The 27,238-nt window shown below is 35.5% G+C and overlaps 1 protein-coding gene and 1 long non-coding RNA gene across 2 annotated transcripts; one reads left to right on the forward strand and one right to left on the reverse strand.

Moving 5' to 3' along the window:
- The first annotated feature begins 20,016 nt into the window (after positions 1-20,016).
- On the forward strand, positions 20,017-23,450 carry LOC127092736 (probable xyloglucan endotransglucosylase/hydrolase protein 26). Its single transcript, XM_051031623.1, has 5 exons — positions 20,017-20,044; positions 21,975-22,232; positions 22,360-22,460; positions 22,606-22,799; positions 22,889-23,450. The coding sequence occupies exons 1-5, from the start codon at positions 20,017-20,019 to the stop codon at positions 23,295-23,297; spliced, it is 990 nt and encodes a 329-aa protein (XP_050887580.1). The 3' UTR covers positions 23,298-23,450.
- A 1,535-nt stretch (positions 23,451-24,985) lies between these two features.
- Positions 24,986-26,671, reverse strand: LOC127117426 (uncharacterized). Its single transcript, XR_007801970.1, has 2 exons — positions 26,255-26,671; positions 24,986-26,164 (listed from the first exon to the last, which is right to left on the reverse strand). It is a non-coding gene; the product is annotated as an uncharacterized LOC127117426 (long non-coding RNA).
- Positions 26,672-27,238: the final 567 nt, after the last annotated feature.

The following is a 27,238-nucleotide window of genomic DNA, read 5'->3' on the forward strand; positions in this document are numbered from 1 at the left end:
GCAAGACTAAGTCCAGAAAAGGAAACAAAGAATATTAGTATAGTTAGGTATCTTTCGATTTAAAACTTAACCTCAACAAAGACAACACAAAGTCTACTCTGAATATTAGGTAGAAATGCTTTTAAACCATTAATCCATGTGAACAGACTGGCGTTACCTTACACCCATTCTTTAAAGGTTCTTCTCCTACATTTCTCTCCTAGCACTTATTTATGGCCATATGATTTTCTGTTTCATGAATTTTTGTGAGAGAAACTCCAACTCTCACTTTGAGTCGGCACCATCTCGAAATTCACATAGGTGAAGTTCAAATTGTATCATTTTCCATGAAACACATACCATTGCTATTGAACTTCATTAAGAGTTTAAATAAAAAGTCAACCCTCATTTTTAAAAGTCAACATTATCATGAAATGTTCGACACACATCCAAATCAACAACTCGTTATTACCCATTGAATCTTGAGGTTAATGTTCTGTGAACGTAAGATTGGGTTGTCGTCGCTGTCGAAACTCTTACTCAAGGAGTTTCAACCCCATTCCTCTCGAGGTTGTTTTTACTAAGTCTCTAGCCAGTGGCTTAGTAAATGGATCAGCCAAATTATAGCTCGTTTGTATATAGGTGAGTGAAATGATTCTATCTTTAATCAATTTTCTCACAAACGAATGTCAAAGTCCTATGTGTTTAGACTTTCCATTATACACTTCATTGAATGCTCTAGCTAAAGTGGCTTAGATATCGCAGTGTATAAACACCTTTGAAACATTGGCTTTTGCCAATGGAACTTCTTACAGAAGGTCCCTCAACCATTCCGCTTCTTGACCTGTGGAAGCAAGATCCATGAACTCGGATTCCATGGTTGAAAGAGTAATGCATGTTTGTTTATTGCTCTTCCAAGAAATTACTCCTCCAGCTAGTGCAAATATCCACCCAGTTGTGGATTTATGATCTCTAATATTTGATATCCAACTTGCATCGGTATATCCTTCTAGTATGGAAAGAAACCTGCCATAGTGAAGGCTGATAATTTTGGTCTTGTATAGATAGCTGAATATCCTTATGATTTCCTTCTAATGTTCTTTATTTGGATTAATAGTAAATCTACTCGTTTTACTAACTGCAAATGATATGTCAGGTCTAGTACATTGCATTAATTACATAAGACACCTTATTACACTTGCATACTCCAATTGAGACACTTCTCTTCCATTGTTCTTTTGAAGTTTGACGATATGATCAAAAAGAGTGGTAACTTCCTTAAAATTTAGGCGTTTGAACTTATCAAGAATTTTTTCAATATAATGTATTTGACTAAGTTCGTAACCCTCATTATTTCTCCTTTCTTTGATCCCTAAAATTATGTAAACTAATCCAAGATCTTTCATCTTGAATGTGGAAGTTATAAACCTTTTTGTCTCTAAAACTTCACCATGTTGTTGTTAATTATCAACATGTCATCTGCGTATAGACAAAGGAATATTACAATATTTTTTCATACCTTTATATTTAAACACTTGTCACACGAGTTGAGAGTAAATCCATTTGAAAGTATGACATAATAAAATTTTTGATGCCATTGTTTTGGTGCTTGTTTTAGTCCACATAGATATTTGACAAGTTTACACACCTTTTGTTCATTTCCAGGAAGCATGTAGCCTTCTGGTTGTTCCATGTAGATTTCCTCATCGAGATCTCCATTTAAGAATGTTATTTTAACATTCATTTGATGAACTATAAGGTCATTCAAAGAGGCTAAGGATAACAATACTCTAATTGTTGTTGTTCTTTCTACCAGTGCATATGTGTCAAAGTAATCAACACCCTCTTTTTGTCTAAATCCCTTTGCTACTAATCTTGCCTTATATGTGATTAATGTGCCATCACTATAATACTTCCTTTTAAACACCCACTTGCATCCAATGGGCCTTGATCCCTTTGGTAAGTCAACAAGTTCCCAAGTGTAATTTGATGTGATTGAATTCATTTCATCTTGGATAGCATCCTTCCAAAAGTAATAGTCCCTCGAAGCCACTGCTTCCTTATAAGTTTTAGCATCATCTTCTACTTGAAGAATAATAGGAATATTATGTACATAATTCTCATAGTTTCCTTCCACTAGATAAAAATAAATAAGTTGAGAACCAATTTTGTTTGGTCTTAGATCCTTTGTTTTTCGGACTCTCTTTCTTAATCTAGGCTTAGGTTATGTTTGAATGATCCGAGAGGTACTTTCAGGTTGTATCTCGATACTCTGAGAAGAATCTTCCTCACGAGATTCTTTGTTTGCGGGAGACTCATATTCTTTATACTTAGTTATGAGTGCATTCTTCCATTTAGATATGTTTTGTATACTGAAAAAATTAGGAAATAGCATTTATGTATATTGGACGGTATCATCCGAGTCTAGTTGTACATTTTAGCGTTCTTGCATTATGAAGCATGTCAACATTGTTGAAAATGGTCTGGAAAATATTTTTGCATCAAAATATTATGTTAAGCATGAGAAACTTAGTTTTAAGTGAAAAATCCTCGTTATAGGTGTCGCATCCGCAAAAAACCAGCGGGAAAACAAAACAACAGAGCCGCCACCGTGCGTTATTTATCCCAAAGAGGGAAAGGAAACGCTCGAAGTAAACCTGGAAAAGACATGGTCTCGCGACCAAAGAGAGATGGGATCGGGAGTCGGTTATGCGAAGGGAAGGTATTAGCACCCCTACGCATCCGTCGTACTCGACGGGATCCACGCTCAAAAGGAAAGAAAAAAGGTTGCTAAAACTGCTCACAAACATCACACACACACACTGGGGACAACACAGGTGGGATAAGAGGGGAAAGGGCTCGCTAGGATATCGCATCCTATGCCTACGTATCTCATCTGGAATGAGAATCAGAGCTTCCGTAGTTCGGCTCACGCACGCCGAAACAAAACACACACAAACAGGCAAACATGGAAACCGAATGCCAATCGCTGGACTTACATCAGACTCCGAACCAAACAAACCCACACTGGAAACCAAATGCCAATTGTTGGACTTATATCGGACTCCAAGCACACAACAATAGGATACGGAATGCCAATCGCTGGGCTTACATCCATCTCCTAACACACACAAGAAGAATAACACACAACAAGTTACTAAAGAGTCTGGCACTCGAGCCTAGCAACTGTCAAGCAAACACACGCAAAAAGAAAAAGGGTGCCCGGAGATATCTCGTGCGACCTCCTGCCTACGTACCTCATCTGGTATGAGGATCAGGGCAACGTAGTTCCCCTGAACAGGGGAGAAACTTTCTCCTAACCAGAGACTGGGAAATGACTAACTAGAAGGGAGACTGACTCGAGCCTAATAGTTATCATGTATTCCACAATGGTCCTAGGTTGAATTTTCTATCTAACTTGCACAGGCAGCAAGCTAATCCTAAACAGGCAAAGCAAAGCATACAAGCAAAACAAAGCAAACATACACATAATTAGAACACACTATATACACACAAAGTGGGCTCACACAAGGGTTAGGCTGTGAAACACAAGCCAACTGTATCAGGTGATGTTAGCTCTTAACCCTAACATTGAGAGTTAGGGTGAAGCAGATGAAATAGGAAGTGAGGGGTGTGCCTCACAGCTCTTATCCCTGGCCAGGGAGAGCTTCAGACAAAGGAAGTGTGGGTTCAGAAAGTGGGAACCCTTCTACACTTATGACTGACTCAACTGGATCTTGGGTTAATGTCCACAATGCATCAACACCAGTTGTGTGAGCAAAGGGATGACTCAACTGAATAGCAGGAGATGGATTGCACATCTCTTGTATCTGCCAATTGCCTTATCAAAGGTCTTTTCCTGCTTGGCACAAAGATAAACATTCACAAGCATTGCCTCTTAAGGAGGACTTCAGACAGGTGCCTGACCAAGTAACAGGCCAGGTCTTCCAGACTACATGAAGTCAGTGGGTTATACCTCAATTGGTTAAGCAACCAAGCAACAGCAAAAGCAATTTCACAATGAACTATAGCACATAATGTACCTGAAAACAATCTAACTCAGTCAGTTCACAACTCAAACAGTCAAACAGACAAACTAAAAGTCAACAGTTAACTGTACAAACAGACAACAAGCAATGCATCAAAGCAAAGCACAAGCTCAACTCAAAGAAGCTAATCCACCTACAAAACAACTTAATGTTAATCAACATCAATCAAATAGCAATCCAAATGAGCAAATGAATCAAACTCCTCAAGGCCATATGCTTCTTGTCCTGAAAACAAAGCTCAAACATAAGCACTAACCACTAGGACAAGGCCTAGGGTCAAAGGGGGAGAAATAATTCAAAACAGAACATGAAAATTGGCAATAATCAAGTTCAATCAATTAAGAACAATGTCCAAGTGGTCCCATATCCATAGCATCAACCAATTTCATTTCATAAGGCAAAGAAGGCAAAGCATGCAATTTGAAAGCTCATAGAAGCAAACAGAATGAACCAATCCAAACTAGCTCAAAAATAATTCAATAAACCTCAATAAAAATCATGGCTAAACAGAATTCATCACATGATCATCATACCAAAAATCAAATCATTTGGACAAGTGTAAGCAAGGCAAATAAATTCCATAAGGCAAGGTATGCACAAACAAGCTCAAACAAGGCACAATTAGATGCATCATCTTAACACAATCCTAAAACAGAATCCATACATGATAAATGTCCCAAACCAAAGCCATGGCAAACTTCAAAGTGTCTAGAATACATGTGAAAATTCCAAGTTTATATGATACACAACCAGCATTTCACAAATCATCTAAATTCATGACTATCAAAAAGTCCAAATATGACCAATCAGCAAAGAAAATCCCAAACAAATCCAAATTAAATCCAAAAATTCCATAAATATTCACAAGCAATCTTAACATCCAGAAGTATCATCATGAAAAAATTCAGATCATTTGGCATTCAATTGGCATGGTAAATAAATCAGCAAGTTGGACAAGAAATGGTGTGACACACATTGTCACACCTTCATTAAACACATCATATCTCATCAACCAGAAATGCTAAAAATACAAACTCTATGCCAAAATGTCACTAAGGATGCCTATTTTAAGCATGCAAAGTTTCAAGAGTGTTGGATAAAATCTCATCATTTCACAATCAAAATGGCAAGGCATGTCAAGAAAGCACACACATACACAATCCCTAGGCAAGAATAAAATTCGTCCAGGCACAAATCATGAAAAAATAGTCATTAAATTCTAGAGATCATGAGGAAAACAACAAAAAAAAACCACATCTCATTTGGATTAATATTCATGAACTTATGAATTTTTGAATGGAAGAGAAAAATAAAAAATCATGAAATGGCATGGTGTGAACATGAAGGGAATAATGAATTAAAATGCAAAGGCATGGTTTGGATTGTCCTACGCTGGGAATCGAAGGGAGTACATGTTCAAAACAGCGCGCGCTACAGTTAAATGGATGGACACGTGGTCCAATACATGCAGCATAAACACGGAAACGCATGCAGGCCAGGGCAAAAGTGGATCAAAGTGAATTCTGGAACCAAAACCCTAACGTTCATCATGTTCTTCGCGAATTTTCCAGGCTATGAACATTTTCTCACAGAAATTAACAAGACATATACCATTGGAATCATCTCTTAACAAGCAACACGGATCAAGGCTTGGTTTATGCTAATTCTTCCTAGGTTCAAAGTTTCGAAGCAAAACATATTCATGCATCAATCTTAAAATCAATGTAACTACCTCATTTCTCCATAGATTTCAATGATTCAAATTGCAGATTAATCTACATTCAAAGATCTACCACATGCATCCATTAATTTCATGAATTAGAACATTCGAAAACTGACCTCAATTGAATGGCAGAAGTGAATTAGGTTGTTCCAGGCTTGGTAAGGTCAAAACAGCAATTCGTCAGCTCTCATATGCGTGAATGAAAAAGGATTTGGAAGTTGATCGTGCTTGACATGTCCAGAAAATCAAGCTGCCATGGATGAGCTTCACTTGCAACAGTCCTCGAATTAGCTTGAGAATCAATGGATCTTGCTTCAAATAGCTTCAATTGTGCTCGTGGATGAAGATTGGATCAAGAGTGATGCAAGGTTTATGCAGAAAAATGGAGAAAAGTTGAGAGAAAAAGATGAAGAGTTTTTTGGATTTCTAGATCTAGATCTGAATTCTGTTATGCTAATCTAGAAAACAGTTAGAATTAGGTTTATATGTGTGATGCTAATGAGGTTGCTAATCACAATTAGCCAAAACACAAGTGGATTAGTGAAATGCAAGTTTTATGCCAAATTGGGAATTCACCCCTCATGCATGAAATTCAATGTAACAGTGCAAGGTTCTGTCCTAATTCACTTCAAAATGCTGTGTAGAGCCAAATTCAAGTGGTAGTAAGTGAATGTAATGAATAATTTTCAAATTGCCCTTTTCCCTCCAAAATTCCAATGGAAATTCAAATTTTTTTATGAGCAAAATGCGTGAATTATGATGCTTGAATTGGATAGTACATGACAAGAGAAGAATGTTGCAAAAAAATCCCACTTCATTTGGCCTTTTGGTTCAAAAGTTATGCACTTTTGAAGTTCAAATTTTCTGGACCAAGATTGATCCATAACTTCTCAACCACACATGAGAAATTCATGTTCTTGGACCTTTTGGAAATGGGAGAACAAGATCTACAACTTTCATGTTGGACAAAATTTCATTTGAAGCATTTTTGGACATGTAATCTTGAGGAGAAGACCTTTCCATTTTTGGCAATTTTGAATTACAAGTCACTTTCTATTTTTGGAAAGTTTTCATCTGACTTTATTTTCTTCAATGTTGATGTTTGAAATGTCAAATGAAACTTGTTTGGACATGAATGAAGTGTTCCTAACCCTCTCCCACCTCCAAATCCATCAGTTGACTTGTGGTTGACTTTTTCAGTTGATAGATGAATTGGCCATGCACAGATGAACTTGAACCTCAATCTCCTGATGAAATGGCTCAAACATGAAACCCTAGCTTACACAAGCTCATTAAAACCATAGAATGATCCCCATCTCAATGAAAGACCTCATCTCCTTGACAAGCCCTGATTGGCACAATGTAGATGATTAGGGTTGACCAGAGGTCAAAACCCTAATCCCAAGGAATCTGATCAAGCACAATGAACCTCTTGGTGATGATAAAACCATGATGATGATGATGTACCATTCCAACCAAGATGATGATCAACCTCCTTGAGGAACCAAGAAACCCTAATTTGAAGCACAAACCCTCAGATGGCTAGTGATCAATCCATGAAACCCTCAGGCTTGAATCTTTTAACCTCTTTATCTTCTGAGAAAGACCTAGGAGGATGACTTGCTCAATGTCTCCACATGATATACAAATATGCAATGACTAATGACCTACAAGATGAAATGCATTATGCTAAGCTAGTCCCAAAAGAGGAGGGCAAATTTTGAGGTGTTACAATAGGTCGACATATATGACTACAGGTCGACTTATATATGACTTTTTAAAACTTCAGGTCGACACATAGATGGTACAGGTAAACACGTAAGTTGCAGTATTGAAGTCTGCAACTTCTGTCTCATGTGTCGAGCCTTCAGGTCGACCTATAGGCAGCACATAACCTTACAGGTTGACACATGCTTCCAACAGGTCGACACATGAATTGAATAGGTCGACACATGAGACAGAAGTTGCATTTGTTTCCATTCCTTTTGAAAAATTGCATTTGTTTCCATTCCTTTTGCATTCCTTTTGCTTCTTATGAGTATTACACATATAAATACTTGGTACATGCATCATTCATAGTAAGGTTTCTAGAGTGAGTAAAGCCCACATGAACCCAGGATTTCAAAGCATCTCATCATCTTCAACTTAATCTATCCATACACACAATCAAACTACACATAATCATTTTTTTATTGAGTGCCATCTAGATAAGAATTGATAATGTCCAATTAGGTTTGTTGTACCGAGAATATTGGGTTAAGATCTTTGAGGGATTCAAATAAGAAAACCAAGGCGTGGTTTTCCTTCAAGATCGTTAGGATTTGAAAGTTTTGGACAAGATTATGCAATTCGGATCAGATCACGTGAAAGCCTTGAGACTAGGTGTGTCGGCAAGGGAGTGGCGTGAAACAGTGGATCATGTTGACAAATCTTGGGTTCAACAAGTGTGCGCTTGGGATTAATTCAGTCGGGTGAAAGCCTTGAGACAACGAGGTTGGACAAGGAAGTAGAAACAACAGGTGAGTTGAAGCAGCATTGTTGGTGACTTGATCAATATTTGATCAAGTTTTTTGGAGGTGCTAGAGTCAAGAACAAACTTAGGGTTTATGGGATTTGATTTCTCATCTCTTGTATACATACATTTGCAAAGTAAGATTTATTATATTAATATACCAATTTGAATTCGAATTGAGGGCAGACGTACCCATAGCGAGGCCGATTGGGAAACTTTCTAAACGAATCCTTTTGTGCTCCCTCCCTCTGTGTGTGTGTGTGTGTGTGTGTGTGTGTGTGTGTGTGTGTGTGTATGTGTGTGTGTGTATATATATATATATTCAGTTCACAAATTGTTGATTACTTTGACCTCTTGATCAACATTGTTTGGATAATAACTTTTGAATTCTTTGTTAATTTGTGTTGTTGTAGTATCACATACCATTTAGTAGTGATTGTATTTCTAAGAACTACAAACATTATACTAATATCCAAACTTAGTTGATTGCACACAAAGTGTTCGACAAATTGTTTCAACTAGTTTTTCATGTGTTGTTATCATTGGAGATGGACCGTTACTATAATAGAGTATGCAATTTAGTGCTTGAAGTGTTGCTTAATCAACTTGAGGATTATTATCATACCATTGGTACTCTTACACATATCTGTACTTTTCAATAGTAGGTTCGGTTAGACGATTTTGGATCCAGGAAATATTTGAAACTTGCTTTCGTGCCATTAATTTTTCTAAATCAAATTTTCGAATAAATTTTTAAATTGGGATCTATTTACCCCCCCCCCCTATAGATCTAGGCCTATCGTCGAACAAGTGGTATCATGAGCTCCGGTTATTTCTGATCTTAAGAGTTGCTTATTAGATAATGGCTACCGAACCGAAAGCGGCGTATAATATAGCACCTATTTTCATCAGAGAAAATTATGGCTATTGGAAAGCTTGTATGCGTATCCATATCAAATCCATTGATAAGGGTGTATAGGACATCATCGCTGATGGTCCTAATGAAATTACAATGACCAATGGTGAAGGCGTCATCGTACAAAAACCAGAAAATCAATGGAATGATAATGATAGGAAGTTATGGTCTCATGATTGGAAAACAGGAAATATTCTCATATTCACATTAGGTGGTAATGAGTATTATCGTGTCTCTCATTGTGAAACCTCCAAAGCTATGTGGGACGCATTAGAAGTTACCCATGAGGGAACTAATAAGGTCAAACAAGTTAGGATCAACACATTAAACCAAGAGTTTGAACTCTTTCGTATGAAGCATGGTGAAACCATTTCCGACATACAAAAGAGATTCGCACATCTTATTAATAGATTGAATGCTCTAGGTAATCCTATCTCAAATGTTATTGCTACTAACAATGTTTTAAGATGTCTTAACAGGGAATGGCAACCCAAGGTCACCGCTAGCAAAAAAGGGAATGATCTTAAAGCACTTGATCTTACTACTTTGTTTGATAAATTGGAAGAACATGAGCAAGAGATCACTTTCTTGGAAAAACATGAAAAATAGTATGAAAAGAAGATGAAGAAAGAGAAAGGTAAAGACAAGATGGAAGAGAAGAAGTCCATTGCTCTAGAGACTTCTAGTTTAAAATCCTCAAGTAATGAGCTTAGTGATTGTGAAACTAAAGATGACGAAGACTCCGATGAAGAAGATATGGGGATATTTATCAAAAAGTACAATAGATATATGCGGGAACAAGCAAATAAGTACTCCGAAAAGGAGGACCATGGAAAATCCAGAAGGTTGTCAAATTCATCAAAGGAAGATGAGAAGAAGAAAAGTAAGGGTGGAGTTACATGCTACCATTATGGAAAAGAATGTCACATTATGTCGGAGTGTCCTCAAATCATGAAAGAAAAGAAAAAGGTCACCACAAAAGATCCAATAAGCCTAGTAGGGCTTATGTTGCTCGCAAAAGATGTGTTATATGGCCAACAAAGGAAAGAAAAATAAAGTAACCCACTATAAGCCTAAATCTACTCATGACTTATCTTATTCTCAATTACAAGAATCTTTTGAAAATCTACAAAGGCAAGCCATAAAAGATTTCAAAAAGCTTGCTTGAAACAAAAGAATTTTCTCTTATTTGCAAGCTAAAATGTTGGAAAATGAAAAGAATATGGAAGCTCTAAGGAAATCTATGTTAGATATTTTAAAAGATAAATGTGATGATAATAGAACCTCATGGTTTGGGTGTGAGACTTGTCATATTTGGAAAAAAGAATCAAGAGATCTTAAAGCCAAGTTGAACAAGGTTTTGCAACCCAAAGTCACTTTTGCTATTGACACTTCAAAATATGATATGCCTTCTCATAATCCTTTTAGAAGGTATAGTTATGTTGAAAAGAGTTTAAATAGCAAAAGAGCGTCTTCTCACAATGTCTATTGCCATTATTGTTGCATGAAGGGCCATACCATTGCAAAATGTAACTTTAGGAAACTCTTGGTCCCCAAAGGCACTCATCAATGGTTGCCTAAATGAAACCAACGTTTCACTAATCATCAAGGACACAATGAAGATTGGTTACCTAGCACTAGTCGTTGATCTAGCAGGATAAATGTCTTGGCACTATGAAGAGAGTATGGGATCTCGTTCATGGAAGCTCAAGACATAATACTTGTAACACTTCTCTATTTCTTGACTTGGTGACAAGGAAGATATAATGTGTTACTAAAGGGTTAATGTTTAGTGTTATTTTAATTGGTAAAAGTGTATTGATTATTACTAATGTTTTCTATCCGAGAAGTGTCGGAAAAGGTATTATTCTTATTGATGTAGGTTATCTACGACAAGACATACTAAAGTTCATCAAATTAGGGATTGATCAACCTAAGACGAGAAAATGTGATAAGGAGCAAGATGATTATCATGACTGAACAAGATTGAAAGCCCAAGTATTAAGATGATCATCAAGTCAATGAGACTCCTAGGTATATTATTTATAGCACTCTCAAATACTTGTACAAAGAGAAAAATGGTAAGAGCGTTTTAGTTATGTTTGTGATTGTGGAACTTGTTGCATTCATTTCAACTTTCGTTCAAAAGTTTCTCATGGAATGCTTATGCATCCTCCTTCTTTCGTACAGTGAGGTTATATTGTTTCAATCCTTTCTCTTATTTCATAAGTGAGTATTTCTTTTACCTTTTATTTCTTAAAGGTATATGATGTAGTATGTGTATGATACGTGTAATATTTATTCACTTCCAAAATTTTCAATGCAACCATTGTGTGTTTCATTTCATATTTTTGTATTAACTTTATACTAAGTGTCATCATACTTGATTTTTATCTTTTGCCATCTCATGCCTACTTTTGTGTTTGCATATTAATTGCTTTTAAACCATCAAATAATTGCATATGCATAAGCCTCTTACTCATTAGTCATGCATAAGTTAATGTAAGTCATCAAAAATCATTTCATAAGTCATAAGTGTGATTTTTGTCAAGTTTCGTTCATAATGCATCGACACATGGTCGTATAGGTCGACGCATAACTCGAATTTTTATATTTGTCAAAATTGCTTTAGGATGTGTCGAAACATTTGTGGATAGGTCGACATGTAGAATTAATTTTTCTATTCTTGATTAAACGTTTTAGTATGTGCCGACACATAACTTTAATAGGTCAACACATTAACTTAGAGGTCGACTCATATTCTCTCTTTGGTCAAAAATTACTCATTTCACATTCATGCACCCAAAGCTCTCAAGTCTCTAAGCTTCATCTTATCTCTTAAAATCCATTCAATCTCATTAAATATTATTTGTCTTTCTCAACCCATTTCATCTTCATTCACATTTTTATCAAATCTCTTCCATTCATCTTACTTTTCTCTCATGTTCTTTCAAAAACCCTCTTTTCACCCTATGACACAAAAGTCCCAAGTTCTTACTTGTTTTTAGATTATCTTCTCACTTTTATGTTTTATTGTGATTGTGTGTCTTGCTTGAGTGTGTGGATATTCAAAAATATTCCATACTCATTCATTCTTCACTCAAACATTTCATCAAACACCTGGTGTACGCACTCTCTTTTCAATCTTCTTCCATGGCTTCAAAGATTTTTAAGTCCAAGAGTGATGCTAAGGGTAAAACAAGGCTACTACCTCTACTACTGTTGTTGAAAATCCATTCACTTTGGTTTCCAAGAAGTATGCCAAGGATTTTGAGTTAAAGTATCAATCCCTCTTATAGTGAAACCATTTATATGGAAGCAGGTTATTGTTGGTTGTTTGGATATATCTGATGTTGTCAAGCTTGTTGAGCATCAACATATTGACTATTTCCTACAACTTACTCAGGATTACAATGAGGATCTTATTCACGTATTCTACTCAAATCTACACGAAAAACAAGGTTCTTGCTTCAGGTTTTCGATAGGTGGCAAAGTTTATCAATTTACCAATGATTTATGGAAAACTTTGTTTGGGAGTACAGTAGGTGATGCTAATGCGGATGACGAGGTTGATTTGTTGGTAACTGATCTTTACACTCATGTAAATTTTAATTGGAGTGTTCATTTGAATGAGATACTCGAGGCTCCTCGTGCCGAGGACTGTTATGATCCTATTATCACTGGTCATTTAAAGATGGTTCCAAGAATTCTGATATGGGTGGTATGTCATATCTTGCGGCCAAAGAACGATGGGTTTTCGAGAATTGACAATGCTGAAATTTATTTGGTATACATTCTGCTGCACAAAGTCAAAATTAACTAGCCTTACTATATTGTGTCTCGTATGTTCTCTATCAGAAAATGCAACAAGGGTACATCCTTCTTCTATCCCTCTATGATTTCTAAGATTCTAAACTACTTTGACATTAGTTTTCCGAATCTCACCTACAAATCTCCTGGTTCATGTCAAGAATTTTCTCACCGTACACTAGTTAACATGAACTACTTTTGGGATGTAAATCGTGGGGTGTACTATCTACGCTTAAGTAAGCATGGCAGGAAGGTGTACAATTTTGATGATCATATTGAGTATGGTGATGACGCAGTTGAAGCCCACTTGGATGATGATCAACCTATGGGGGTTCATCATGATGGTATGGAAGAAGATGTTGTAATGCATGATGCTCATCGGGGTGATCATTATGGTGCAGGTTTTGGTACTAATTATGCTGATACTACCTCTATTAGGACTATGCTTCTAGATATGCAGATGAGACAAGACGAGAGATATGTTGAGGAGTGCAATTGGCGAGAGACCTTTGAAGCTGCACAAATGGAGAAGTTTCGTCTGATGTAGTAACACATGTCTACTCAGGATTCCAACTTTGAGGCCTTCGTGTCACATGTGACTGAGTCTTTGATGTCCTTATTGTTGGTGTAAGCCCTAAAGGCCAATACTTTTGGTACTTGTATCGAATTATTTATTAATAGTAAAAGGTTTTTTCTTTATTATGTTTGTTTAATAAAGTCCCTAGAATAGCTAGTTTGTTTAATGTATCAAGTGTGGCTTAATCATGAGATCACATTAAACATAAGGGCATTATTCTTAAAGTATCAGTAGTCGAGCTTTGTTGTGACGTGGGATAACATTAAAGCAATAAGACTATTATGTATATAGACTGGTGATCACATCTCATGGATCATGGATAAGGAGTTATGAAGTCTTAAACATAGGTATGAATATTAGGAGTAACATTTATACTGGATTAACCCGCTATGAGAATACTATATAGAATGTTATGCAAAGTGTCATAAGTTATTCTCATGGTGATAGTGGTGTATACCACCCTTCGACCTGAAACCACTATGGACCCTAGATATAGAGTCGAGTGCTTTATTGTTGATCAAACATTATCCGTAACTGGATGACCATAAAGACAGTTGATGGGTACTCCACGAAGCATGCTGAGGGACATGAGTGACCTAGATGGAATTTTCCCATCCTGCGTAACATGATAAATGTCTAAGGGCCCAATATTGAACTGGACAAGGATGACACGGTCTATGCCTTGTGTTCAATATAGACATAAGGGTAAAAGGGTAAAAGGGTAATTGTACACACAAGTATTATCACAAAAAGGGATTTGCCATATCACATTACATTTTCGTGTCTTGGGTAGCAGTGATGTGTTGCTAGATACCGCTCACTGTTTATTATGTTAAATACATGATTTTATATAATTTCCAATATCGCGAGAACCTATAGGGTCACACACAAAAGAATGGATTGATGAGAGACATAGTATATAAGGAACACCGTAAGGTACGGTGCACTTAAGTGAATTGTAGAACATCGTAAGGTACGGTGCACTTAAGTAGAATACGAAATATGGTAAGGTACTACGCGCTTAAGTGATATTCGGTATACCATAAGATATGGGCCACATACACTTAAGTGAGCTTTTTAGCTTGCATCCCACACAAGTGGTTCTATAAATAGAACTCTTATGCAGAAGCATTTCACTTGATGAAATTTTATCTCTCTCTTTCTCTCTCTCTCTCTCTCTCTCACCCAAAGCCTTCATTCGTAGCAGTTAGCACTGAGACTGAAGGAATTCATTCGTGTGAACTGAGTAGAGGCATTGTTACCATTCAACGCTCGTGATCACTCCTTAGATCTACATCAAAGGTTTTAATCGCCACAAGAGATAACAATTTCTATCACTGATCATGCCCATTCGGAAGGATCATTAAAGGAAAAATTTTAATTTTCACTGCATTTTGGATCGCAATTTTCCTTCACTTACGGACTGATATGAATGTTAATCATGTTGACGTTCTAGCCAAGATTAATCATTTGATTTCAGCCCAAGAAGTGGATTCTGCATATTATGAGAGATTTTATCATGGAATGTGTGACTTCTTGGATTCTCAGTATCGCTGTGAAGGACAAAGATGGCATAGAGGTGCACTAAGAGGACGTGGGAGAATATAAATTTGTGTTTAAATGATGTGTTGTGAGAGTGATCTGGTTGTGTCCGGTTATGTTTGGTGTCTTGTATCTTTATGCATTTTGTTAATTCATGTTTGGTGTATTTATGCATGTGCATTTTGGATTATGGTTTGTTTGGGTCTTGGTTTATGTATTAACAATGGATCTATAACTGTTTGGATTTAGAAAATGGTTGTTGTATTAAGTGCTTATGGTTATTGTTATTGTTGTGTTGTTTCTTTAGTTTGTGTGTTATCATATATGTTGTATATATCTGAGCATATTTATTATCTTTGCAAATTGCCTCTGTATTCTCTACCATATATATGTGATTCTTCTAATTGTGTGTTGGTCTCTTTTTGATGTTGTCAAAGGGGGAGAAGTATGATACACATGATGCACACATTCAGGGGGAGCTTTTCATGAACAAGAACGCATTATCTCAAGTTTTATCACCATAAAAAGGGAGAGTATGTGAGTGCATTCTTCCATTTATATATGTTTTACATGATGTCAATACTATGAAATAACGTTTATGTACATTGGACGGTATCATCCGAGTCTAGCTGTGTATTTTAGCGTTCTTGCATTAGGAAGCATGTCAACATTGTTAGAAATAGTCTGGAAAATATTTGTGCATTAAAATATTGTGTTAAGAATGAGAAACTTAGTTTTAAGTGAAAAATCTTCATTATAGGTTGACACATACGACTACATGTCGATCTATATATGAATTTTTTAAACTTCAGGTTGACACATAGATGGTACAGGTTGACACGTACACTGCAATATTAAAGTCAATAGCTTTTGTCGCATGTGTCGAACCTTCAGGTCGACCTATAGGCAACACATAACCTTATAGGACGACATATGCTTCCATAGGTCAACACATGACTTGAATAGGTCGACACATGACTCGTATAGGTCGACTTATTTATTAATTATTTTGAAAAACTGCATTTGTTTCCATTCCTTTTGCTTCTTATGAGTCTTACACATATAAATACTTGGTACATCCATCATTCTCTAGTAAGGTTTCTAGAGTGAATAAAACCTACATGAATCCAGAATTTCAAAGCATCTCATCATCTTCAATTCAATCTATGTTACACACAATCAAACTACAAATAATCATTTTTTATGGGGTGCAATCTAGATTTGGATTGATAATGTCCAATTAGGTTTGTTATACCGAGAATATTGGGTTGAGATCTTTGAGGGATTTAAATAAGAAACCAAGGTGGTGTTTTCCTTCAAGATCGTTAGGGTTTGAAGGTTTTGGACAAGACTGTGCACTTCCAATCCGATCGAGTGAAAGCCTTGAGACTAGGTGTGTCGGGAAGGGAGTAGCGTGAAACGGTGGATCTTGTTAATAAATCTTGGGTTCAACAAGTGTGCGCTTGGGATTAATTCAGCCGGGTGAAAGCTTTGAGACAAGGATATTGTGCAAGGAAGTAGCAACAACAGGTGAATTGAAGCGATATTGTTGGTAACTTGATCAAGGTTTTTGGAGGTGCTAGAGTCAAAAATAAACTTAGGGTTTATGGAATTTGATTTCTCATCTCTTGTATACATACACTTTCAAAGCAAGATATTTTATATTAATATCTCAATTCAAATTCGAATTGAGGGCAGACATACCCATAGCGAGGTCGATTGGGGAACTGCCTAAACAAATCCATGTGTATTCTCTCTCTCTCTCTCTCTCTCTCTCTCTCTCTCTCTCCTCTCTCTCTCTCTCTCTCTCTCTATATCTCTATATATATATATATATATATATATATATATATATATATATATATATATATATATATATATATATATATATATATATATATATATATATATATATATATATATATATATATATATATATATATATATATATATATATATGTGTACTTTTTTATTTTTTGGTTCACAAATTATTTCTTACTTTGATCTCTTGATCAACATTATTTGGATAATAAATTTTGAATTCTTTGTTAATTTGTTTTGTTATAGTAATCACATACCATTTGATAGTGATTGGATTTGTAAGAACTACAAGCACTATACTAATACACAAACATTCTTGATTGCATGCAAAGTGTTCGACAAATTGATTCAACTAGTTTTTCGTGTGTTGTTATCATTGGAGATAGGTTGTTACTATAGTATAGTATTCAATTTAGTGCTTGAAGTGTTTATTAATCAACTTGTGGATTATTATCATAACATTGATACTCTTAATCATACCCGGGTTTTTCAATAGTAGGTTCGGTTAGACGATTTTGGATTCGAGAAATATTTGAAACTTGCTTCCGCTTTCTAAATCAAATTTTTGAATAACTTTTTAACTTGGGATCTATTCACCCCACTCTAGATCTAGGTCTATCGCCTAACATTAGTAATAAGGTTTTCAAAGAATTCTACATCTTGGGATTCAACGATTACATTAGACTCTAAGTTTAAAAGTCTATATGATTTACTATTTGGTTCATCTAAAGGCACATTTTATCCCATGATGACCTAATTTAGTTCTCTTAGGATCCATATTTTTATAGTAGGAAACACGCCTCCACACTCTAAAGTAATCGATATTTGGTGATTTAACTTTCCATAACTCATATGGGGAAATACGGGGTTTCTTCAAAGGAATTATGTTAATTATGTGGCAAGCGGTTAACAAGGCCTCACCCCATAAATTAAATGGCAATTTGGAATGTACTAACATGGCATCCATCATCTCTTGATATGTTTGATTCTTCCTCTCAGCTACACCATTTTGTTATGGTGTGCGAGGTGCTGAGCATTCGTGTATAATGTCATGTTCTTCACAAAATGTATCAAATTTTATAGAAAATGATTCACCACCCCTATCACTCTTAAGGACTTTAATACTTTTATTTAATTGATTTTCTACTTCTGCTTTATAAAGTTTAAAAGCATTAAAAGCATCATCTTTATGCCTTAAAAGATATACATATGTGAACCTAGAGGAATTTAATAGAGTAGAAAACAATATGAGAAGAACATGCTAGGAATGAGAGTTAGAATCTGAGTTCGTTGAATATCCTAAATTTACCTTGTAACAACTTACTTTATCTCTACAAATTACTGATTCTTAAGGATGCTTACTCTCAAGTCCTTAATGAATAAACATTTAAACATTCAAATAAGTTCATATGTTTATAGTTAATTGTAGATGAATTTAAGCATGTGATTATCAAAAACATGTCATTTTTTATACGGTACCCCTACTCCCAAGTGATATATAATATAAAATACTTCAATCAAGTGTTAATGTTGAAATTCCTACCTAACAGGTAACTGTAGATCATTCTCAAATTGTCAGAGAGAGAAAGATTTAAAAGCGGAAAGAAATAAATCATGTAGAAAATAAAATATAAGTCACTAAAAAGATCGATTCAAAAAATCCAACTCATTCAAGAACAAAGACTCATCCATAGCATTTAAAGGTTTAGCTAGACATGATAAAAGACATCATAAATATGTTTAACATTACATAGTGATTACAGGTGGAGAATCTTCAATGGAGAAATCCCTTGAAATTGATGTTCCACATTGCTCCTATTGTGTTCTTCTACTCCTAATTCGTAACTTGTCGTTAAAAATCAAGGTGGAAACCCCAAAAATCACCCCCCTGTTAAATACTCAATTTGGGCCTTTTTGCAACCTGGGCCTGGCATCTGGACAAATGCATCTTTTGCCTTCAAAATTGCCATATGCGACTGACAGTTGTGATATGTGTATGGCTTCTTGTTGTGTGCATCTGGCTATGTTGTATGCATATGGCTTCTTGTTTTATGCATCTAGTTAGGTTGTATGCATCTGGCTTCCTGTTTTCTGCATTAGGGCATCTGTACGCGTTTTGTAATCCTTTTTATCATACTTGAGCTCTCCTTTTCCTTCCTATTCCTACACATCTAACAAACCTTTCCCTGAGTGTTATTTAGCTCAGAAAACATCAAAAACTTCACACCTTTGTTAAAACTAATAAAACTTCTCAAAACTATCAATTATCAATTTAAAGACTTCAATTAATTGATGATTTACTAGCATATAACATGTAAAAATGTATTAAACTGGTGACTAATCAACACTAAAGGAAGTAAACCCTATCAACACTTCTGATTACCCCTGTGAAACACTCAAGTGTTTTGGTTCCCGTAGGTCATTATAAGGGTACCTCCAAAAAATCATTTGAAGCATGAGGCACATTAAAGGTGCGAATCCCCAAGAAACATTAACATATTCTCTTGGGTAAGCTAAAAAGAATGAAAGACGGACGAGGCAAATATGGAAAAGCCTTGCATTGTCATACAAAAAAAGGGTTTGGGGGGAAACTGTTTTGGGACGACCAAAATGGTCACAAGCTTATCGCTCAAAGGGAGTTACAATTCATTTGGATTATTCAGTGTATGGGAACTACCCTATGGAAGAGTACAAACGATCCGGATCCAAGATACATTCAATGGCTCCTCGCGTCAAATGTGTAACAAATATCGGTTTATAATAGTCGTTTCACTATATAAAGGATATAGGCAAAGAAGTCAAGTACACAATTTCAAATTCAAATTTCATTCACTCTTCTCTTTCACATATTGACTTGTGTGTTGGAGTCCTAATCGTGCAAGTCAGCCCTTCTTCCTCTGTATTGGAAGCTCAGATCTACCGTTGTCCTTTCAACCAATTATTCTCCAACCAAATTTGATTTCGAGACGGAACACTAGTGAGAAAGAAAATTAACATAACGAATTGCATAACTTGGTTGTGTTCACTGTCATTGAGGATCCAATAACTTATGAAGAATTTGACAAGAAGGAAGTATGGAGAAAGGCCATGGATATAGAGATGGAAGCCATTGAAAGTAACAACATTAAGAAACCGAAAGTGCTTCCACGTGGAGAGAAAAATTGGAGTCAAATGGATCTATAAGAAAAAGTACAATGAAAATGACAAGGTTGACAAAAACAAGGAAAGACTAGTGGCTAAAAGTTACTCTAAATTAAATACGCCTTTAGAGGGTCCAAGCTTCAACAATGATCGAATTTTGTAAACTAACCTTGCAGAAAAAACTTTCACAAAATCACCATTATAACTTTAAGGATACCCTTGTACGCTGATGAGCCATTAGCAAAATAGTGAGCCAATCAACATTTATTTTATGGATCGTAATAACAGGTTTAGTTCATTTAACACTAGTATTTCTACTATCTCTAATATTTCGGTATCCATCCAAAGATATACGAATTTCATCAACTTTGATTTAGGATTCTAGACCAAAGAATAAATATTTGATTGCTGCGAGAATACGAGAGAATTGAGTTCCCTCCAAAGATAATTTCAACAACTCTAAAAACAAGTTTCCATGGTCAGACAGTGTTACCCAAATTTTTGGATAATAGATTCGATTCCAACCATCCAAAAGTACCTAAACTAAAAACTTGGTCCTATAATCAAGTTTTATGATGCTGTCATACCCCGATTTTGGTCCTGAATTTTTTATTTGGCACGTGGCCTAAAGTTCATTTGCATACATTCATGACCAAAGGCAACCGTCCATTCCCAAATCCATATTTTTTTTATAAACATTGGTCATTATCTAGTTTTTTGATCATGGTGTTTTTTGATTACAAAATGGATTTTAGTTATTTGACTTTTTTTAATTTTTAATTTCAATTTAATTTCAAAGTAAATCTAATTACAAATTTCAAGTTAATCTTAATTGTTTTTTTTAAAAGCCTAATATTTCAACTAACACTAACGCACACAACTAACCTAATGGTTCCCGTTGAGTACAACGGACGTGAGGGGTGCTAATACCTTCCCCTTGCGTAATCGACTCCCGAACCCTGATATTGGTTGCGACGACCATATCTTATCCTTTCTTTTAGGGGTTTTATCGATATTTTCCCTTTCCCATTTTTAGGAATAAATAAAGTTCGGTGGCGACTCTGTTCAGTCCATCATTGCGAGCGTGCGATCGCGCTTCGCTTTGAAGTCGTATCCCCATTTTTCGAGGTGCGACAGATGTTATCCCAAAAAGGTTTCACATCATTGCAATCTCGAACAATGGATGATGAAATTTGATGCAAGATTACATCTAGGACATAAGTTATTAACATTCATACTTCTTCATTAAAGTTGGACCTTTCCATTTCCACACTGCAATACGCATTAAAGTTGGACCTTTCCATTTCTAAACAACTTTAAATAAAGAATTTTTATGAATACTATTAGGGTCAGAGTCAAGAACATCCCAAGCAAATTTGAGACTAAATATACCATAAAAATAGACAACCATAGTGGAAAGTCATCCATTGAGGTAATAAATTCTATAATCTTTTTCTAGTTACACTTTATACTCAAGCAAATGCTATCTTTAATAATACAGTGAACGTTATTTTCTACAAAAATACACACTTTAGATATCACTCTCCAAACATGTGAAACAACACTTTTATTTATCATATTAGACATATTCATAGGACCACACTCACACTCATGCGTTATGATATTCCTAACTGGCCACGCAGTTTCCATTTTATCATAAATATCGGACCATACGGATTTCATTTGAATTTTTTTTTCAAATGTTTCAAAATTTTGTAGTTTGTCAATAAAAAACAAACTAATATATCGTTGACATAAATAAATTTTTATATATAGCTCTCACTTTCATATAATAATAATTTTATAACAAAATTCTAAAAAATATCAATATATTTAACGGTTAATTAATAAAATATTTATAAATATTTAACGAGGAGTGACTTTTTATAACATTGTCACACTAGTCCTATATAAAGACATCACAAAACAAAAGAAAAAGTATTCAATTGCATGTTTTCAATATCATAAAAGAAGAGAATCCAAGATCAAAGGAGTTAATATGGAAAATTTTGAAAAATTGCTAACTTTGTTCTTCTTTATTATTATACCTAACATTGTTCAAGTAGATGCAAATTTTTTCAAAAGCATGCATATTACATGGGGTGCTCAACATGCATTACTTCAGGGTGATGATCTTCAACTTATGTTAGATGAATCTTCAGGTGGAATTAAAATATAAACTTATAGCTTGTATTAAATTTAGTATTTTTTTTTAATTTATGAAAATAAATAGTATGTTTAGATTGAGATATTTAGACTTAATTAATGAGTATTACGTTTGAATCGAAGGATCCGGAGCTAAATCAAAAAAATCGTTTTTATTTGGAACCATTGAAACTCGAATCAAACTCGTGCCTGGTAATTCAGAAGGAATAGCTACATCCTACTATGTAAGTTCAACTAAAAGAACAATAAATTTATTTTGTTTTTACTAAACAAAAAATTAAATCATTAGAATCAATGAGTTTAATTTTGATATACAAATTACATAATATTTAAAAATGTTAATTTTTGGTTTGACAAAAAAATGTGCAGCTATCATCAACAGGAAATCAACGTGATGAAATAGATTTTGAGTTTATAGGAAACATTTCAGGACAACCTTACACTATTCATACGAACATTTTCGCACATGGAAGTGGAAACAAAGAGCAACAATTTTATCTCTGGTTTGATCCTACTACTGATTTTCACAATTATACTATCCACTGGAACCCCACTGAAATTGTGTAAGTTGATGATAAGTTATATTGCTTGTTAGAAAATATCAACAATTTTTTTAATATTATTTTTAAGTTTATATTATTTGTTACTATAGGTTTTATATTGATAGCATCCCAATTAGAGTGTTTAGAAACTATGAATATGAAGGCATTGCATACCCTAACAAACAAGGAATGAGGGTTTACATAAGTTTACACAAAGCTAATAATTGGGCCACTAGAGGTGGACTTGTTAAGGTAGATTGGAGTGAAGCACCATTTACGGCCAAGTTTAATCATTTTAGAGCAAGGGCTTGCAAGTGGAATGGAGAAGTGAGTTTTTACGAATGTGCTTCAAATATACCTGCAAATTGGTGGACTTCTTCTATATATAAACAATTGAGTTATGCTCAGATGGATCAATTGAATTGGGTTAGAAGTAATCATATGATCTATGATTATTGTCATGATACTCAAAGATTTAATGGACAAATGCCTCTTGAATGTTTCAAGGGGCAATTCTAAATTTGAGAAGAAATGACAACCTAGTTTGCAAGGGTGTTTTGTCTTTTTCTTTTCATGTTTGTTTGTTGTTATAAATTTGTGATTTGTTTTTTTTAAGTGAATAGTAAAATATATTTGTTTGTTTATTGCAATTTGCAATATTCAATTATTTTATTTTTTGTCTCTATTGATATTTTATTGTGATTTTATTTACTTAAGAGAATATATTTGAAATATATTTGCTCTTGTTCATTCTTTTAAAATCTTTTTTTCTATCAATTTTTTCATTTACATGTTGGATTGATTTTATTTAATTCATTTAATTTGTCTCACGTGAATAATGATCTAGCTTTAAATGAAAGGTGTCTTAATGTGACGATTGTTTGGGTTAATAGTAATTAAAGTTAATGGATTTTTTTTTTTGAAATTCAAAATTAAGTTTAAACCCCTCTCCTCTCCTTTATGATCGTTGGGAATATGGTCATGGGTGATAACGTGTGTCATACCCCAAAATTTGTCCTACCCTTCACATTGATCATCTAGGTCACTAACCCTAGACATATGCATATCTTCGTATCATTCATTTCATCTGCATAGCCATGTTCGATACGAGAAGGCAAGTATCATGGATTCCAAGCTTGCGCTTGTATCTAATGCATGCTAGAGTTCCCATGCAACTAGAAGTGGCTCAAACTATCAAACCCTAATTTTGGGATCCACGTTTGATCATTATGACTATAAACCCTAGTTATGCCTAACACTCCATGTGTAGTCTCCTAACCCTAAGTTTAACTGATTTATCATCATGGTGCTTGATTCCCTTGCTCGGCCAAGATTCATCCAACCTTATGTTCATAGTTCACACTATTAGATCCTTTCGCTTTTGATCCCATAGGCTTCATGTTCCCATATGTGCATCCTATCATTGTGTCCCTTGGTTTAGGCCTGAGTACAGGTTGTGATATTTCGTCTGGTCTCTTCAAGTACATGGCTCACGCTGTGTTTGGTTTCATTTGGTCAATGTTATCCAAGTCCACTCCATGTCATTGACACTATTGCTTAATCCACAAATTTCTGGTCAGGTCCTAGTTCATTGTGTATCTCGGTCCTTGCTAAGATCTTCGTTTCAAGCTTGTCATGGTTCGTTCAAGTTATGATTATGTCCCCTGATTCGTGGTAGTGATTCCCTCTTTTCAAGTGTCCATTCATTTCAAGTCTTGATGATTCCCAGTGGTAATCCACATGCATTGATTCACCAAATTCATTCATCTCAGATTCAATTAATTCAATAGCATCGCCATAACTCATTACAAAGGTCCAAACAATGAAAAAGATCACAAAAGTTGGAAGTTTGACCACATGTTGACTTTGGTCAACAATTGACTTTTTGATCGACTTTGATCAAAGTCATCTAATCAAATGGTAATTTTCTTTTTTTTCTTTTCATAAGCTTAATTTGAGCCATATCACATCACTACCGCCTTGCTTCGATGGTGGTTAATTGATAATCATGTGTACCTGAGGCCATGGCATTAATCATAGTTCATTTAATCGATAATTTTTTTCTAGCGACTAAGTGAGGCATTAAACATGACTATAGTTGTTCATACATTTCATAAGGGAAGAGTGGAGTTTGACTTGAGCTTGGAATCACAAATTTTTCTTGAAATCTGCGTTGAGCTTTTGGTTACAAGCATGAATCATAATCATTCATAAAAATTGATATTGCATTAAATCATGATCACATAAACATGTCCATATGCATTGCATTACATGAAATTTGGCATTGTGTGAATCATTTTATATAAGCTAAATACTATTACAACTTATTACATCCTAATGACTAATACATATTACAATAATTGGTTGGAATTAAAAGAAAATATGGAGGAAAATACACAAAACAGGTGGAGATATATGAAGAACAGAAGCATTTGCAGCATACTGGAATATGGGAGTTGATTTGGGAGATAATTCTTGACTTTCATTCCTTTGTTTACCAATATGCGATTGTGTATCATTCAAATGTAGCCAAAGGTGGCCAGAGCATCACGGTTTATGGTTTATCCTGGATAGCATTTTTGCCAACAGGGTGGGCACTTGTCCAGATAGCACAAGCATGTAGGCCGTTCATAAAGGCCATTGGAATGTGAGGTTCTATCAAAGCTTTATCAAGAGGGTGTGAATACCTTATGGGGTTGGTTATCTTTACATCAGTGGTCGTATTAGCTTGGTTCCCATTTGTTTCGGAATCCCAAACTAGACTGCTATACAGTCAAGCAATCAGTGGAGAGCTTCAAATCCGCATGAATAATCTGATGCTCGACGTCCAAAGCAAATGCAGCAACACGGCTGCAACCAAACGCGAAAGCTGCAAAACACGGCCAAAAGTACAAACCGAACACGGTGCAATAGAAGGTTGAAAATGCAAATCATCCAAAACGACGGCAGCGCATAAACCGAACTACCTGCATAAACAAGCAGTAAAATAACCATGATTTTCACAAGACAGTCACATCCGAAAACCTCCCTTAACCTTCACTCTCTTCTTCAAACTCCACTTCTTCTAACAAAACTTCAACCAACCCTACCACCTCTAAACAGATTTCTTACCAATTGATAACCACCTTCATAACTGCTACAACCATCTAAGAACCGAGAAGGAAAAATTCCACAACAGAAATAAAACTCTTCAACCTTTTCCCTCACCGACTCCCTCCACCATCATCATGCACAAGACTCACCCGTCACTCCTTGAACCAATCTTCAACAGTCCAGAATTCTGGAAGAACCCTCCAACTCAACCATCACTCTGCATCATCTTCCCCTCAATCGGTAACAATCGATAACCAAAACCCATAACCTCTAAAACCACATCTCCAAATAACCTTCCAAAAGAGAAAACAGAATCAAAAAGAAGAAGATTGAAGAAGAATAGAAACGGAAAACAAAAGGAGAAACAGAAATAAGGCGGATACCTTCACCCTTCGACTCGTCATCATGAATCCGTCAACGAACAGTTGAGGTCGAAATCGAGTCGCTTCTTCAACCGGGAATCTTGCCAATCTACCAACGTTTCATTCAGCGGCGGAACGAATCAGCGTGACGAACAACGCCACACTCGTCATCATTCAACACGCGCGCGATTGCGGAAACAGAACGAGATTGAAACACGTAAGCGGTAACAGACGCATAGTCGAAAGAGAAGAAGAATCACCGGACGCGTCGAACCCGGTAGGTTATTTCTCCCTTCGTATTTTTCCTTTAGCGCGAGCAAACACTCGATCTTGATTGTAGATTTTCACGCGGTCAGTTCTTCATTCTTCGATTTTTTCGAACAAGGAAGAGCTTCCGGATTATCCGTTGAAAGGACCTAGTTTTTTACCAAAGATCATTATGAATTTGAGGCGAAATCTCATGTGTTGTAGATTGTAAAAAAATTGTTTCTTTTTTTTTATTCTCACTGGTAAAGTTTAAAGTAGTATTAATTGCAATTTTATCAAAATTATCTCTAGGTAATTGTTATAGAGAGGGAAAAAGTAAAATGAATGTAATAAATAATTAGGGGTATTATAGTTAAAACAAGAAGTATTGTTTGAAAAGTAACAATAATGATTAGCTTCCTTGGTATGTGTATAAAGTCAAAAAATGACACTTAAAAAGGAACGGAGGGAGTATATGATATCGTTGCGAAGACTTGGAGAGTCTGGAGTGTGCGGATGCATGGACATTGATCCCAATCCCCAAATGCATTTGTCGGCATTGATTTTTCTGAAGCATGGAAGTCTCGGACCAGGGGCGCGAGAAGCTTGGGCCTTGGCGAGGCCCAAACACATTTCGTTGCGTACCCTCTCCTTTCTTGAACCCCCCCTAGCCCATTGTTCTTGCCTAATCTTTCCCTAATCTCCATTAATTCATGTTAATGACTTTAATTTATTGTAACCTTGTTTCTATCCTTTTTT

The sequence above is a fragment of the Lathyrus oleraceus genome, chromosome 1, assembly GCF_024323335.1.
Source record: "Lathyrus oleraceus cultivar Zhongwan6 chromosome 1, CAAS_Psat_ZW6_1.0, whole genome shotgun sequence".
Lineage (NCBI taxonomy): Eukaryota > Viridiplantae > Streptophyta > Magnoliopsida > Fabales > Fabaceae > Lathyrus > Lathyrus oleraceus.